The sequence below is a fragment of the Coturnix japonica genome, chromosome 4, assembly GCF_054131305.1.
Source record: "Coturnix japonica strain WE chromosome 4, WE-NBRP24, whole genome shotgun sequence".
Lineage (NCBI taxonomy): Eukaryota > Metazoa > Chordata > Aves > Galliformes > Phasianidae > Coturnix > Coturnix japonica.
Window position 1 is genome coordinate 12624358 of NC_140666.1, and position 17639 is coordinate 12641996.

The following is a 17639-nucleotide window of genomic DNA, read 5'->3' on the forward strand; positions in this document are numbered from 1 at the left end:
TGAGATTAGCCATCATGATACAGAGACAGACTACTTTATTTTACCCATTATCACTCCTCATGGTCTTGCATTATGTTGTACACAATCCTATAATCCCTCTGCTCCCTTCATCTGGCACTCATCCTCAGAACCCAATATCCAGAATATTGAGTTTCAAGTCATATTTTTGAGCCCGTTAGCTGTCTCTGGAACAGATGGTTAGGTTCCTCAAGCTGCATCTTTCTTCAGTTATTCAAAATGGATTTTGATCAACTTCTGCATTAAGAAACAGGACTTGGTTTTCCAAGGCATTCCTGTCAACTGCATATCTTTGTTATCAGCTGTGCTGGCACTGCCACCTGGGATTTGGAACTCTTAAAGATGATTAGATGCCTGCTTACAGGTTAGACAGCATTGCCCTGTACCTTCAGATGCAATCTGGAATCGAGAACAACTGAAATTCCTACCTGTAATGGGTATTCATGTGCATGATAAAAGTATCCAATTACCACTCCTGCAAAATAAATTAAAAAATTCCAGACAATGACAGATACAATCCTGTGCTCTCTGTGCAGTAGTGTGCCTTGCTGTGAATCCAGCAAGAGGTAAATCTATAGAGGGAGCTGGGTCAGGTCTGGGGTCAACAAAGATGGAGTCTGATCACAGCTGTAGAAAGAAGAAATACACCATCCTGAGGACTGTGAGACTTGGCTCTCCCCTCTTGCTGAAGAATGTGCCTAAAGCAGTAATTTCCTGCATAACCAAATCCTAGTTTCAGTTTTGAATGCCCTTCTCTGTATCATCCATGTGAAGATTTTATTTCATTTTTTTATAATTGTTAATATAGTAAAACACTAACAGGTACCAGTGGCAGAGAAGAAAAAGCATAATGGAACAACATCTTAGAGATGGTATGTATGACAGCAAAAACAAAAGGTTCTTTCATTCTGTGAACAGCTCCCACACAGCAATTAGTGGAAAAGATGAATATTTCAATGTACAGTAGCTACAGCCAACCCACTTGAAATCAGACCGACCACTTTCAGATCCTTGGCTTTCCAGAGAAACGTAGGCATTAAAAACAGGCAGATCAGTTCCACCTAGCACCCACTTGTTTGTCACTTGAAATTGTTTTCAATGAGGAAAAAGAAATAAGAAGAAAATTAGAATGAAATACCTTTGAGGGTGCTGGTCAACTGAACTACAATCCTCTGCAAACTCCACAACCTGCTGCTGACTGCAATACATGTCCCACCATGGTGTGGCCAGTGAGGTGGGAAGATCTCAGGGGAACAGGAGCTTCAGCCTTTCCCAGGCCCCCACATATTAATGTGCCTCAGTGGTGGTATCCCCAAGCCTGATGGGCATGGACAGCCTGACCCTGTTCCTTTCTCTGTCACCCTCACTGTTCTCCTCTGTGCAGTTAAGTCTTTTCATGTATACTTCATAGGACAGAACAGAATAGGCTTAAATTTGTATGAGACATAAGGTAATGATTTCTAATTTTAGGGATCAGTAACTCTGGGATAAGTGGTTTAGAGAGCACATGAAATTGCCATCACTGCAGGTCTTAAAAGCAGGTACAGTACAGTCCTAAGACAAGTATCTGCCAGAGCTCGTGAAAGCAAGCTTGATTTTGCCTTAGAGCAAAGAATGGGCTGGAAGAGCTGCAGAAGGTTCTGCTAACTCTGCCTTCAGTCATTCTAACTTAAAATAAAATGGCAGCCAAAGTGAATCTTTGTGAAAGCAATGTGAGCCTGGCTTCATCTGCACAACTGTCCTTGCCTTCTTCCATTCCTGATAAAACACAAAATGGAGCTTGATTTTCTAAAGCTTTTGCTAAACAAGGGCTGGGGTCCTTGGGACGTTGCTGGCAATGATGGTGAATTGGTGAGGCTTCCTGCAGAGCTGCGCTGGTGGGAAGAGGAGCAAGCAGCGTGGTACGGAGCTGGCTCAGTTCTCAACTGGAGCTGTTGATTCTTTTCTATTATTTGAAAAGCGAAATCTGGAAGTAAAATTTAAAAACCTGTCAACTCGCCCATGGGAAATGCAAAGCGCTGTTTGTTCTAGGAGGGAGGTTAGCTCACTTCCACTCTCCATCATCTGCCTAATAGCTTTTCCAGCTAAACAGGATATCATTTATGTTTCAAGCATGGCATTGTTTAGGTTGTCAGCCAGAATGAAGATGTATAATTTTCGCTGGGCTGAAATAATATCTTCTGCGCTGTTGCTGTTACATTCGCTCTTCTCCGACATATCAGTGCTGACATTCTGTCATGGAATTGAGTGCTGATGTTTTTTGCAGGGAGAGGACATGTACAAAGGCAAATCTGATAGGAAATCGCTCTGCACTTCTGACTCACATCCTGAGGATTTCAGGTGACAGGAATGCTCCCACAGCTCTGGCTGGGAGTGGAGCTGCTGGTGTGCACTGTGTTACCATTCTGATGGTGCCAGTGCTCTCTGCTCACTATCCAGGAAAGCAACAATCTGAAAGCTCCTTTCATTTCTAAGTCACTCTCAGTTATTCCTAAGCTGCTTATTTTGAGCCAGGCGAACACCAGAAAATGCAAAACGCCTGCTCTATTTTAAGCTGATGAAAGAAAGATATCTAAAAGTGTATCTGTCCACATGAGCAATTATTTGATGTCAGATCTCAGTGGGTTGCCAACAGTGGGTTGGACAATGCTGTTGTGGGTAAAGCAAACAAAAAATGATGATAAAACCCCAGAAAAACTTCCCCACTGCCTTACTGCTGCTTAGCCCACCACAAACCCCCACCCTACAGCCCAGCCAAGGACAGCTGCCCAAAGCTGCTCTCTACCTCAATGCATTTACAGCATGCTGATAACCATCAGAGAGATAAATATTACACAGGGTGACAGTTGAAGGTCAGTAGACTTGTTTAAGTTTTCTTCTGGCAGTTTATAAATCTACATGCAGTAACAACTGGCATCATAGGTACATTTATGCTCAAAATGTAAAACTCTTTCTAAATTTAGAAGGTGGTTATTATTAAGAGGACACTGAAAGAAATGTCATTATGTGAAAGGAACTGAGATTAGAAGTCAAAATACCAGGAAGGTAATTAGCCATTGCATAATACTCTGTGCTTTTAACTATCAGAAAGTATTCCACATGTAATGGCACTCTGATGGTTTTAAATCAAATGTATCACTGAGTGTTTCAAGGATGCCCAACAGAATTACGCCTGTTATATGATTTCATTCCTGTATTGTTCCTGTAACAGAAGAAATTCAAGGATAAACCTTAATGTTTATTTGTTTCTCTTTTCTGAGAAATAACAGCAGTATTTCAATCACCATCCTCACACTGAAGCTGGCCAAGGAAACTCTTGGAACAGGATGCAAAAGTGGGGAGAATGGGATGAAAGGTGTTTGGAACCAGTGATGAGTGAGATTGCATCACAGTCAGGCTGAGTCCCACTAACTGTGCTGAACACTCTGCATTCAGACTTTGTAACAAAATGGGAAGCTAGTTTCCTAGGTTTTCACCAACAAGATATCGCTGAAGGCTGCTTCTGACAGCTCATCAGAACCGGCCTTCCACCTCATCTTCAAAGCACTGCAGGATGGGATGGCATTTTTTTGCTCCCAGACATGTTGGTAAGTCTTGTGGGTTTTGGAATTATAATTGGATAACTCACCTTCAGTTCCAAAAGAACAGGACTCAGTTGGGTGCTGCACAGCTTCACCCATCATTCATGTAAAATCTGCAAGATTCAATGACCCACATATTGTTGAGTAATATCAGATTGACAGATACTGAAACCAAGCTCCTGTGCTCATGACTAAAGAAATACAGCACAAGCAGTGCCTTCTGCATCCTTCCTCCTCATTTCTTGATGCTTGGTAGCTCAGAAATCAATGTCTGAAGAAATGGGGAGAAAATGTTCTCTCTGTTTAAGGAGAGATTCAGATGTAGCACATGGAAATGATTCATTCCAGACAGAGCAGAACTGGAAATGGCCCTGGATTTGCTGGTAATTTGGTCTAAATGTGGACGACTGTCTCTGACAGCAGAGCTCTTCTGGGTGTGCATTCACTCTTTCCCATTTAATACTTGTCTGCCTGAAAATGGATTGGAGCAGTCACACAAGTCACACAGCCTGTGAGATAAATATTGGATAAAAACATCATTCTTACCATTGACATCAGCTGCAAGACTCTTTGTCCCCTCATCTTGCCATTATGTGGCATGATATTGGCAATTTCAATTAGAAGATACCAAAGGTTCAGTGCAGAAACAAAGCAACTGCATGCTCCCATCCCTGCCAGACTGCTGTTCCTATAGCAGGTGCTTGTTTCCCAACACAAAGGTGATGCTCAAAATGAGAGGATGAGGAGTTAAGGTCATGAAAGTATTGCAGTGCTCTTCAGTCAAATGGACAAGGTTTTCTGTGAAAGCAACAGCAAGACACGATGGAAGAAAACTGTATTTTAGATAACTCTGGTTATAGCTGCAGATTCTGGCTTCGTTGCTGGAGGAGAAAAAATCCTCCTTCACCTTTATGTCAACAGCAGGCAGACTACAAGAAAGGCTATTGAGAGTCACTGGCCTGGAAGGAATAGACTTAGATGGAGCTGGGCAGACTGCTAAGGATGGACAAGTGGCTGCCAATGAGACTCGTCTGGAGTGGAGCTCTTAATCTGAGATTCACCTTTTTAAGACAGGATGCCACTGCAGAGTCTACCAAAACTGAAGACTGGCTCCACCTACCAGGACAGACAAGCTGTTCTGTATCTCTCTATTGTTAACAACCCAAGAACATAAATGCCAGTTTGCCCCGTGGATAGGCAGCAAGATACATCAGCCAGCAATAAACAGATGGCAATGCTGCTGGGAGAGACCATTAAAGCAAGGGTCGAAACTGCATTTGAGACAGAAATAAAAAATTAAGACAATTAAATAATTCTGTGCAGCAGCAATACAAATAAAACAGAAGAGGTTGGCTGATGGAGCCATAGCCTCCTCTGTATCAATCCCGAGCTCCTACTGCTCCAGCTACAAAGCAGTTTGACATATTTGAGTAAATAACAATCAACTCTGCACGACCAGTGCATACTGAAATAATGAAAATGGGCTGCACGGGATAATTACAATGTTAGCAAATCAATTTATTTAATAGGAGTTAAGATTTTGGCTGTGTTCTCCATATTTTGGGATGGTGCAGAGCAAATGGTTCTGAAAGAGATTTTTCTGAGTGGGTGACACTGCACAGCACATGGTAACGACTTAAGTCAGCAGTCACACTGCATTAAAACAGAAAATTTGCATTAAAAAGTACAGCTGAATGATACACTTTCGAGTGCTGTACTAGCACAATTTTGCAGCAGGGAGTTCAGAAGGAGCAATCCTCTTCCGTGAAGCATGGTACTCCAAACACTGCTCTGAATTACCCCAATTGCTTTTCCCTTTACTCCATAAGACGGAGTTCTAAAGTACCACCTTGGAGTTGTTTACTCTTTGCAATAATTATGCCATTCTTTTCCTTTCTAGATGGATATTCAAATCTGAAAGCCATTGGAATTTGAGCTAAGATTGCAGTGTGTTTCCCCCTGCCGGGTTTGCACCCATGAAACCAATGAGAGCACACAGAAATTCATGAAAGAAACGTTGGAATTCTCCCATTACAGATTGTGTATCTGATGCTTTCTACCCGCCCTTCCATTTTCCTGCATTTCCTTCAGTCCAAAGGATGTTATTTTGTGTGTGTTTCAAAATAATATCTTGCACCTCCTAACAATCAACTAAGAAACATCTCACACTCTATAAAAAGAACCTGGCCCCAGTGAAATCCTATCAGCTCTGTAGGAAGAACTGTGAGAAATTAAAGAGCTTCTGTCTGCCATATTCTATCAGGAAGGCGATAAGTTGGGGGAAATACAGTCTTTCAATGGGAAGGAAAGTCAAGCAGAATTTCTCACTGCTGTGAAGTTGATGAGAAATAGGTACTGTGCCCTGACAGAGAGAGGGCAGGAAAACGTGCTCCCATCAGTGCAGGCTCATACAGCGTGAAGCACCAGCCTGAGCATATAGTTCATATAGTATATACACTTAATATAGGTTCATGTATTTAATTCAGGTCCAGTTCTGGATAAACAGTGCACAAAGTACCAGCAGTAAGCAGGATTTTAAGCCGTTGCTCTGTTCTGGGGTTGCTTTCCTGTACAAAATGAAAGGGCAGATTCAACTGAACCTCAGATCCCATGTTATCAGCCCATATCTGTTGGATCTGAGAGCTCTGGGACTGCTTGAGGTTGGGATCTATGCTGCCAGCTGAGCTTTCTTGCACAAACCAACCCCTTGTGCAAATCAAGACAAGTAAGGAGCTTCTTTTAGCTCAACCCCAGCTTTAGTTAAACACCTGATGTTTCACTCAGATGCTGCCCTTGAGAGCTCAACACTTGGTGGATAGCAATTAGTTCCTAATGTTTGCTGATACTCTGCTTCACCTACACAGGAAACCTAAACATTTTATGTAAGTATCTGACAATAAGCTGTCACAATCTGCTTTAGTTGCTGAACTCTATATTAAATATAATGCACAGTACTATGCTGGTGTAGGTGGACAACATAATCAGACATCTTCAAAGGCACCTAAATCTGTGAGCAACCTACGTACTGTGCCTGTATAAAGGGACATATTATGGTTGATCGTGACAAGAACTCCTCTTCTAAATGCACTGGCAAAAACATAATTAGAATCTTTAACCCCCAAATTCCCTCTATATCAGTGACTCCTTCTTCCACCTGGCCATAGCATGGGTCTGCTTTCCACAGCATCTGATAACCACAGCAGAGCTCTGCTTGGGATTGGAAGAATGGAATTTAGAGGATTTCTTTTTTTCTCTAAATGAAACAAGCTTAATTTGTGTGTGCACAGCTAAAGGGCCATAAGACTGCTTTACTGTTTTGAGCAGACAATGTTCTCCACTCCAGCGTCGCAGCTGAAGAGCAGTCTGGAGGAAAAACTCCTGCTATCACTCTTCATCTTCAAGATGTTTTATAACTCAGCCCTTTGACATCCTTTCCTCTTTCGTTATTCAGAAATAAGCTTTCTTAATTTCTGGAGATTTAATCCAACAGGTCCCATTCCTTGTCCCTTAATTTATGGTAAAGTTAATCAGAGGTTTCTCACAGAGCAGAATTTCAGATTTGACTGTTGACTCATCTAAAGACAAGAAAACCCATCGCACTAACACGTGTGATTGAGACAGCACCATGAAAAGTGATTTTTCTCTTAACAGACTTGAATCATCAGTTGTACCATTCAAAGCCTCTAAATACGACAACTATTGCAGCATAGTAGTAGGCTTCCACGCTGCAGCTATCTGTAAGCCTGCTCAAACAGCAGTGTAAATGGTGGCTTTTGTTGTCAACTAGGCTGCTTCAAGGGACAAACATAAACTTTCATGTAAGTGCCAGCAGGATTACGGATATTGCCTTTTGGAAAGGCATTGCATTTCAGTGATGAGAACACCAATCAGAACACAGGCAGGAACAGGCTGTCTCTAAGGCTTTTTTAACAAATGCTATCTATAATTTGACATATATATATATTTAATCTGCCATTAAGGTACACTGTATAGTTTTATGTTAAATCAGTAAATTCTGTGCTTACCTGTACTATTCAGAAAACGATGTCAGGTTTGCATTTTATTTCCTTTCCAGAATATTTTAGAAAATATATGTAAACATTTGGTGGGCTCTTTGTGAATCCTGCTAATACAGTAAGTATAACGCAATACGTACTTGCCAGGTACCTCCAAGAAAAAGATACCATTTCTGCTAGGATCTTTAAAGAAACCCTCTTTCCCTTTTTTCCTCCTCCCTCCCTGCTCCACTAGCTGAAAAGCCAATAAAAAAATTCTCCACCTCCTACACAGTTCAGAAGAAGATCTGTGTGCATTTATCCTAGGCATGTTTGGAGACCCAGAAGGGGATGAAAGTAGTTAACGTGCAACGGGAATCTTCACTTCAGGCTCTAACCTGCACCTCTGTACTGACCTTGCTGATATGCTGCAAGCTAAATATTAGACAATTTTTTGATCGAATTAAGTCCAGCCTGAGGAGAAGAAACAGTTAAAGAAATGTCTCAAGTATACTTGCATCCATCTAATCAGACATTGTGTGCAGCTACAAATGGTACAGAACTGAAATCAATCACTGATAATGAAACAACAAATGAAAAATGGACCGAAGACTCCTTTCCAGGATTAGAAATACTGTGCACAATTTATGTTACATATGCTGTGATCATTTCAGTGGGTCTCCTTGGAAATGCTATACTCATCAAAGTCTTTTTCAAGATTAAATCAATGCAAACGGTTCCAAACATCTTCATCACCAGCTTGGCATTTGGAGACCTGCTGCTTTTATTAACTTGCGTGCCCGTAGATGCAACACGGTACATTGTGGATACCTGGATCTTCGGAAGAATTGGGTGCAAGCTGCTGTCTTTCATCCAGCTAACGTCAGTTGGAGTATCAGTGTTCACGCTGACTGTTCTCAGTGCTGACAGGTGGGTCTGATGCATCTGATTTGCCTCAGGTGTGAAGTTAGGAATGAATAAAAGAGCAGAGATGATTGTTTTGTACAGTATTAAATGGCATACTGTGACTCTCCCATTTAACTTAAAAAATGTGTTAGAAAACTTGGAGCAGTTCTTTTTAATGAAGTGAAGTGAGAAAAAGTCTTTAAAACTTCTGACCTTTTATTAGCTTGAAGTACAGCATGATTTATTTTTTTTTCTCTGTTGCACAGAAAAAGTAAACTGTTTAAGGCAGGGAAAAGACAGTATATTGGTGCTATCTAGTGGTGCTCTAAAGTAGTCGATGGAGATGAAAAATAGAACTGAAAATAATGGAGCGGAAATCCTTTGTCTTACTGTCTGAACTCAGTGAGGCTCTAAAACCTTACAGCTGAAAGGTTTGACATGTGGGATGGAAAGCCAAAAGGAAACTCAGCATAGACTGTGAGACAAACTACTTTCCTGATGCTTCTGATTGATGGCTACTGCAATGCTATAGTAATTTTCAGCTTGGTGAGTGCTTAGTGTGAGGTAAAACACCACAACTCAAATGTTTTCTCTGCTTTGTGCTCACAGCTTTTATACTTCTTCCAGGGACACTTTAAAACAGATGTCCTGAAATTAAATTCAGGTTACAAATGAAGCACAGTTGGTAGGGATCGATGCTCCCATCTGACTTGTGTCAGGAGTTGCTGAATAATCTGTTTTCAGTGTACCTCCTTTCTGAATGAATGATATTATGATGAGATTTCAGTCCAATCAGCACAAGCTGATTATTTTATCAGTTAGTATTTAGTATTTTAGTATTAGCAAAGAAAAGATTCTCATTTTACATGCCAGCAATAGAAGACTGCATGTAACAGCAAGTAGTTCATGTGTGCAGACATTAAATCCCAAGCCATGCTACTGCTACTGTGCTCTGACAACAATATCAGCCAACATAACACTGGCTGTATTGGGTCAGACTAAGCGTCATGTGGGACTGTACACAGAGTCCAGAGGTGGTAATACAAGGACAAGAAAAGGCAGATAGGGAGAATACGAACATGGTGATGATACAGCATTATATCTATTCTCTAATCCACCAGACGACCTCCAGAGCATATGTAGTTTCTGTCTGCTTTGTAACCTCAATGGATGTCTCTTCTTCACCCTTGTTCAGCGTCTTCTTGAACTTGTTTAGCAACGACTTGCACTGACCCTTTCTTTCTCTCTGCTTGTTTTGGTTTGGTTTTGTTTTGTTTTCAATGTCACTTCATTTGATAGCCCCAACTCTTGTGCTGAAAGAATCAACAACTCATATCAGTCCTCTCCAGGCCACCCATTTTATGTTCCATCCTTAGTATGTTTTTCTGAGATAAGGTGTGCAGAACCGCACATGGTATCCGTGACTTGCCTGAACCAGAGATATAGGGAATTGCACAATATCTCTTTTTTTCTCACCATTGTTTTCCTAACAGTTCCTAACATTTAGATGAATATCAAGCTGATGTTTTCATTGAACTATCTATCACAGTTCCAAGGTCTTAGTCCCGCACAAAGTCAGCTTGGCATCCATCACTGGAGCACTCGCTTCCATATTTGATTCTTCATAGTAGCTGTTGTGAAAGTACTCCACACTATGTTTTCACAGGATAACTATATGGTAAACTTAGTTCAGAACATAAATCATGTACATGATTAGTTCCAGTACTCTAGAAGAACTTAAGGTTGATAAAAATTGGGTTAAATGATAACACAATGATAAATGACAGTCCAGCAGGCAGTTTTCTATTTAAACTTGCCTAGAGGAGAATGAGAAAACCAGCTCTAGATTGTGCAAAATGGTACAACTATGCTGCCTTGTTCTCTGGATCTTTTTTTCACAACATCTCCTTTCATGCCAGTCTGGTGCCCCCCTGGAAGGTCCTCTTCTGTCTTTTGTCTTCTCTTTCCGTGTCCCTTTTCCACACTGATTTTCACACATCCATATATTCACCCAAAGTTTCTCATATTTGTGACTCAGTCCACATGTGGCTGAATCACAAGCCATGAATCAACAGCAGTATTAGCTCATATTTTATAAATGTGAATGAACTCCTGAGCATTGCTTTGAGTAAGATTACTATGAACACTGAGGAGAACATACATGCTTGGTTTCAAGTATTCATAAGCCAGTTCTCATACTAATTCCCTTATTTAACTTTTGGTGCAGTGCCATGAAAATAGGAGAGATGATCACAAAAACAGGAGAGATTATTCCTTTTACTGATTCTAATCCAAACAGTAGAAGGCACCTTTACTTAGGAAGGCCTTGATGATGAGTTCTGCAAGCCAGCTCATTAAAATAATACATTCAAAATCAACCTTTGCATTTCCATCTGAATCACAAAGAGCTACTATCTGTTCCATTTCCAAGATGATTGTTACAACCTTAGCCAAAAAGAGAGATGCTGTTATCTGCAGTGAGTGTGCATGATCAGAGCTTGCACTACTACTGTACTTTGACAGTGGCGTTGGTTGCTTCTAGGTACAGAGCCATTGTTAAGCCCCTGGAGCTGCAGACCTCGGACGCACTCCTGAAGACCTGCTGTAAAGCTGGCTGTGTCTGGATTGTCTCCATGGTACTTGCCATCCCCGAGGCTGTTTTTTCAGATTTGTATTCTTTCAGCAACCCTGAGAAAAATGTAACGTTTGAGGCATGTGCTCCTTATCCTGTATCTGAGAAGATACTGCAGGAAGTGCACTCCCTGGTTTGCTTCCTTGTGTTCTACATTGTGCCACTGGCTGTTATTTCTGTCTATTATTTTCTTATTGCCAGAACTTTATACAGAAGTACATTCAACATGCCAGCAGAAGAACACGGTCATGCCCGTAAGCAGGTAAGTTATGATCAAGCAGCAAAGTGTCAGTTTTTCCAGAATCTAACATGCTGATTGATGTCTTCATTCCTGAGTGCAAAGCCTTTTCCTGACAGTATGCACAAACAGATGAGTAAAATTCTCCATAAAACCATATTAGCAATTCAAATTCAGCTGTGTGCTTACGCACATGCTTATGACTCATAAACTCAATTGTGAGTGTACACGGTTTCCTAAAGAGAGATAGCGTTTGCTTTGCTTTATTATGATCCTATTAAACTCAGGAATCAACTGAGTTGAATTCTAAAGTGTAAGACCTCATCCTTGTTACCTGACACGTCAAGCATTGTGCTTTCAAACCCTGCACTAGATGAGATTCCCATGTGGTTTATAATGGAAAGGGAATGTGCTCCGCAATCGAAAGACTTCCTTAAGAATTATAAAGTATCTTTATTTTCTTTTTTCCTTCTTCTTCCCCCACCCCTCCCCCTTTTTTTTTCCTCTGCTGTTTTGCTTTTTTTTGGTCACTAATGCATTTAAACTCCTCTGAAAATCAGCACCAACTACATAACTGTTATTAATTGCCATTAATATCAGATATGCATTATTTTCTTGTAGATTGAATCCCGCAAGAGAGTTGCAAAAACAGTGCTGGTGCTTGTTGCTTTGTTTGCCTTTTGCTGGTTGCCCAACCACATCCTCTACCTATACCGTTCTTTTACATACCATGCTTCTGTAGATGCTTCTACCTTTCATCTGATAGTTACTATTTTTTCCCGTGCCTTGGCCTTCAGCAATTCCTGCGTCAATCCTTTTGCTCTTTACTGGCTGAGTAAAAGTTTCCGCCAACATTTTAAGAAGCAAGTCTCGTGCTGCAAGGCCAAGCTTCGCACAAAGCCTCCCAGTGCTCCCCACAGCAATTCACCCCCCAGAGCTCTGTCGGTCACAGGCAGCACATATGGCTCAGAAATCAGCGTTACCCTGCTGACAGATTACAGCATCACAAAAGAAGAGGAAAGTGTTTAGTTCGTCGGTGAGGAAGAAGGACAGAAGCTGAGTGTTTGCAGTCAAGTCACTACTGTCTGCATCATGGAAGGAGGTGCCATGCCTTGATCTGCCTCTGGAAGGATTTTCATCAGGAATTCCTAAGTTTTTCAGAATCCACAACAAAGAAAGCAAAGTGTATGTGAGAAGAAGCTAAAGAGGCTGACATTTTCAGTGTGAGCTCAAAGGAATTGCTCATGTGCCCAAGCATGAACATGCACCCTTGGCTGAGGTTTGTGTGCTAAGCAGAACAGGAGACAGCAAAACTGCTGTGAGGATTGGCCATGGGGATTGCTTTGTTCTCGGTGATTTGTTCTTTCACTTGTGACTGGAAGCTCCCTTCCATCAAGTACCTGCACCTAAAGCATGAAAGCAAAACCATGCATATTGATCAAACCATCAGCTTGGCAGGTGTTTGGTTTATTTCCTTTCTTGTCCCAGATACTGAAAATTGATACATGCATTGGGAAATAAGCTAAAATGAGAGAAAGGTAAAGCTTGTAGCACGGTGTAATAAAAGGAAAAAGCATTATTGTCAGATCCACATTACCCTTTGCTCCACCAGAGACTCTGAAATTCTGGGCAGGAGCTGACTGCAGTGAAAGGGATGCTCTCTCTACATCATAATGAACCAGCAGGTCACTGTCTGTCCTGGTCAGCGATAATCATCTTTAGCCACATTTGTAAAATTCCTTTTGATCCACAGATAAACATATCAACAAGAACAGTGTTCTTCACCGCTATAGTGATTTTACATCAAGAGTTGCAGTTTGGATTTGCAATGCACTTTCAAAGCAAACTGCCCTGACATCCCTGCCTGCCTTACTTTGTTCTGTCTCCCAGAGCAGCCTTGGGTGCACAACTTTGATTTCTTTCAGAGGAAACTATTCAGCCCATGGGAGCAGACGGGAGCTGACAGCCCTCAGAAGTGTAGTGCATGAGTGCCAAGATGATCACTTCCCTCCACAGACTCTCCCCTGCTGCAGCGCCCTGGTTGGCCATGTGGCCATTTCTAAATCACCTGCACATTTCTAAGCATGCTGAGAGGGCTGGGTTTTTCCATTGTACTAGCTGTTATGAGAATAGCCTTCTCATCTCACATCCACTCGTTCTGATAACACAAGTCAGTGATGGCCTATCACAGGCAGCCTCTATATCCCTAGAAAGCACAGCAGCTTGTCAGGAAATAACAGGAAGCAAATCTTCCAACCCCACCTTACAAAAGTGTTGCATGACACTTGTTTTTATTAAGCTGTGTACCCTGAACAGAAATTTTGTTCTGTGGGGGCTGGTGGTTAAAAAAACCACAGTGGATTTTCCATAAAGTAAGGGACTTCTATCTCAAAAAAAGAATGCGTTCGTTATGAGATGCAGAAAATCTCTTTGCAGTCCCTCTCTTCTGACTGCCCTTGTCAGAATAATAAAACCAAACTAGAAATCCCCAAGGTGTTGGAATTCAACCTCTGTAGCCCTCTTAAACCAGTTTAATGATAGCCCATCAAGCCTGGCCTCGTATTACTAATCTCTTCACATTACTTGCTGCAAGGAGATAAGCACTAATTATTCAAATGGTGCCTCCATTTTATTGCATCAGTTGTACACCACGATAGGATCACAGCAGTAAATGGAAACCTAACAGCACAGAAATGCAATTTGTGGCAAAGTGGACTCCAGAGACCTTATTTTTGCATTTTGTCTGAACAGAACACATTCCTTGGTACTATGCTACATACAAGTATGTACATATTGCATTGATATTTTCCCATTCTCGTTCTGTTTAGTGGAACTGCACAGTGAGATAAAGATGAGTAAATAAGCCTACGCCTTTAACAGCCCCCTTTTCTCTTCCTAGATCTTTCTACAGAGAATTCTAAATAAAAGAAAGATCAACAAACATCGCACTTCCTTACACCACTCTTGATTCTTGCTTATTAAAGCCTTTAGCAAATAATCTGCCACATGTTTCTGGACTTTACAGTTTGTCCAAGGGCATATTTCCCACTGCAGAATCCATGCTATACAGTAGGCCTTAGAAACCCCTGCTTCCTAATTCACCACTTTCTTTGCTTTGCATGCAGATACTTTTAGCTTGTGTAACGACTCCTCCAGCTGGATGGTCTATCTATTGCTCATACACTGTACCCGAAAATTGATGTTTTTACTACATGCTGCACATATTTCAAGCCATAATTTAAATACTCCATGTACCTTATGCTTCAATAATTCTATACTTTCAAACCTTCATGAGATGTTGAATTACAGTGATATATTGGACAATATTTATTTTTATCTGAACAATCCGATGTTACCCATTGCATCTATTTATCCAATATAACCATCCATAAAACATCTCTGTGTTACCATTCAGGGATAAGGGTTGCTTCATTTTCTCAGCACTGAAAAACAGCTCTCTCAGCCCTAAGTAGTACAAATGTAATTCTACAAAAGAATATAGGAAGGATGTCTATTTACAGAACTATTCAGTGTCACTTAGCAAAGAACTGGTGTGAAGAGTCTGAATTTTACTACTTATACCCACAATGAAATAATATGCAGAAGAGAGGTACTAAATACAGAAAGGCAAGACTGTAAAAGGACTTGTTCATATGGAGTTTTACTTGGTAAGTAAATACTATTTTTAGGGTTTGGCTTTTTACAGTTTGTTTTATACGTACACATTGCCAGATTTCAGATTCAGATGTAACAAACAATGTTTTTGTTAGCAACAGGTTAAGTATGAGTGCTCTAATTTGTGCTTTACACACACACACACAAAGAACAGGAGAATGTCAAAGCACGGGTACTGTAAAACAAAGTGTATCTCCAGCAAATGGCAATGACTGTTAAAGTCACTTTATGAAACTACAACCACTTTATGGCTCGCCCTCTTGTTTCCAAAGAAAGCATCATTTTGTTTTACACAGTTAAATATGGGCTGCCTACTGATGGTCATGCGTTTCTGCTAAGAATAATGTACTTAAAGAAGCAGCTAAATTTACTCACAATTACAGGACATGTACATTTCAGTCAAGGGTACTTAGAATTAAAAAAAGAAAAAAAAAAAGAAAAAATAATAAGGTACAGGCTCTCATTTAGTTATGGCTTCTGCCACAGCTGATCCACTCAGTGAAAGGTGAACTATTCAGAGGGATTTCCCCTGTCATCTTAGGAAGGAGTATTTAATTTCTAGCACATCTACATCCAGCAGTGTTTTCACGCTCTCATTAGCCTGCGTGTAAGAGCTGCAGGCCCCAAGCCCAGGGAAAGTACACAGGAGTAACCTCTCTGTAATCAGTATTTAATGCCTCCCAGATACGACATAGCAAAGCATCTTCTTAAGAAATGAAGTGTTACATGTTTACCTATCATCAAGTGAATTGCTGGTTCTACTTTAATAAATATCAGAATGCTTTATTAAGCCAAGATCTTGGTACTTTTAGTAGGTGGCATCTCTGGAACAACATTCAGTACTGATGAATCAAGATTTCCTTTTATCACTTAGAAAAGTCAAACACAGATACAAGATCATAATTAGAATACAAGCTAATGCCTTCTTTTACTGTTTGCTTTGAGGTATTTTGTCATTTACAATGTCATTTCCTGACATTCCATCCCCAAAACCTGCAGCTCATCCTTCCCCTGGTGCAGCAGCTGTGCTTGTGCAGCCATGAATTCAATTATTCCAAGAGTGCGATTGAGGCAAATGAAAGAAAAATTACCAGTTTTCAGCTGAATTAGCTCCCTGAGCTGGCTCACTGTGCAGTTGTTACTTGAGATGACAAGAACAGATGGCAGTGACAAGGTAAGAAGCTACTGGATGTCAGCTGTTCTGCAGTAGCTGCCTTCACGCATGGCGTTCCCTGTGGGAAGTGAAAAGGAATCCGATGTAGTTTGTCCTCATCTCTGCAGCAGAATTATACAGACCAGACTCACCATGCATGAACTGCTGTTTGGTAGCTGGATAACCTGGCTGCACACAGCCATGCTCTTTCTTTTAGCAGTCTGTGGGGATTAAATTTGGATGTCCTACTCCCCAGAATAGTGCTTGGATGACTTTAGCATTTAAAGCTGTGATTATCATACTCCCAAACATATATCCAATTCAAACCTTGCAAATAAATACTTAGGCCTATTGAACCGGCTTTCTCTTCATGTTACCACCTAAGAGTGGAAACAGAATGAGTGGGCATCAAACCTCAGCAGCTGACTCACCGATTATTTTTTTCCTCCCAAACATCAATACAGGCTGCTCTGATCTTACTGGTGTCAGCAACATACAAAGGACAGTAACCTGACCTACATTTAGATGCATTTTCTTTTTCAAGTAAGCACAGCTTACAACGAGCCTCCCATGCACCCCACTAAAATGAACTATGTCAGAGCTAATACAAACTGCTCTTAAGCCGTCAGATCACAGAATCACAGAATTATCAAGGTTGGAAAAGACCTAGAAGATCATCTAGTCCAACCATTACCAGTACTTCCAGGCTAAATCATATTCCTCAGCACCACATCCAAGCGTTTCTTGAACACTCCCATGGTTGGTGACTCCACCACCTCCCTGGGCAGTGCATTCCAGTGCCTCACCACCCTTTCCGAAAAGTAATACTTCCTAATGTCCAGCCTGAATCTCCCTGACACAGCTTAAAACCATTCCCTCTAGTTCTATCGCTGATTACACGAGAGATCATAAGCAGTCACACAACAATTTGTGGATGACTATTGGAATAGCCCCGCCAAGAGAAAATTCCTGAAGCATGAAAGAAGACATTAACTAGGCTGGGTGTTCTTTGTGTAACAGCCAAAGAACTGAAAGTCTCTATTTATATCCATAGCAATGTTATCTGGCTGCCTGCTGACCATCCAGTTAGCTATGCCAGTCATTCCCTACTGAGCTTCAGATGCTCAGAACCGTATCTTTGATTTGATTATCATTGCAGTCTATCAGACAGCACGGATATATTGGTCTGTGGTACTTATTTCCAGAACACTTCTACACAGAGCATCATTTTGCTTTCTGAATGGAAAGGCTGCCACTGAGTCACCCGGCGGCCTGCCCTGCTGCCAAACACACCTACATTGTTGTAAGTGTGCTTTCATCCCGTGAGTGAAGCGGCCGCAGCTCCCACACTCTATCAGCTCAGGCAGGTCTATTGCCCACAGCAGCCCTCACTACCTCCACCTGAGGCGCCATAACTACCACAACACCCGCCCCATAACAC

At 41.2% G+C, this 17639-nt stretch overlaps 2 protein-coding genes across 17 annotated transcripts in view; one reads left to right on the forward strand and one right to left on the reverse strand.

Annotated features, from left to right (window-relative positions):
• MAP7D3 (MAP7 domain containing 3) overlaps positions 1-17639 on the reverse strand; it is an 89735-nt gene that overhangs the window by 71942 nt on the left and 154 nt on the right. For 9 of the 12 annotated variants that reach the window (XM_085546078.1, XM_085546109.1, XM_085546107.1 and 6 more), the window contains exons 1-2: positions 17492-17632; positions 16137-16277 (exon numbers count right to left, since the gene is read on the reverse strand). The gene's annotated coding sequence lies outside the window, so the exon portion shown is untranslated. Of the gene's footprint in view, positions 1-446; positions 495-16136; positions 16278-17491; positions 17633-17639 lie in introns of those variants that run through there. The other 3 variants (XM_085546077.1, XM_085546076.1, XM_085546080.1) reach the window with 3 other exon arrangements.
• Positions 6857-15835, forward strand: BRS3 (bombesin receptor subtype 3). Of its 5 annotated transcripts, none has more exons than XM_015860292.3 (3): positions 6857-8524; positions 11043-11394; positions 11992-15835. In XM_015860292.3, exons 1-3 carry the CDS (start codon positions 8094-8096, stop codon positions 12397-12399), a joined length of 1191 nt encoding a protein of 396 aa, XP_015715778.1. In that variant the 5' UTR covers positions 6857-8093; the 3' UTR covers positions 12400-15835. The 5 variants fall into 5 exon arrangements, with proteins under 5 accessions (XP_015715778.1, XP_085402247.1, XP_085402246.1 ...); XM_085546121.1 differs by having other exon boundaries at positions 12168-14780; XM_085546120.1 differs by having other exon boundaries at positions 11334-11394; positions 11992-14780.

Bases quoted from the DNA above. Each gene is read 5' to 3' on its own strand.
- BRS3 (XM_015860292.3), top strand. From the start codon at position 8,094: ATGTCTCAAGTATACTTGCATCCATCTAATCAGACATTGTGTGCAGCT. The intron at 8,525-11,042 runs GTGGGTCTGATG...GGTTGCTTCTAG, and splicing joins ACTGTTCTCAGTGCTGACAG to GTACAGAGCCATTGTTAAGC. The intron at 11,395-11,991 runs GTAAGTTATGAT...ATTTTCTTGTAG, and splicing joins ACGGTCATGCCCGTAAGCAG to ATTGAATCCCGCAAGAGAGT.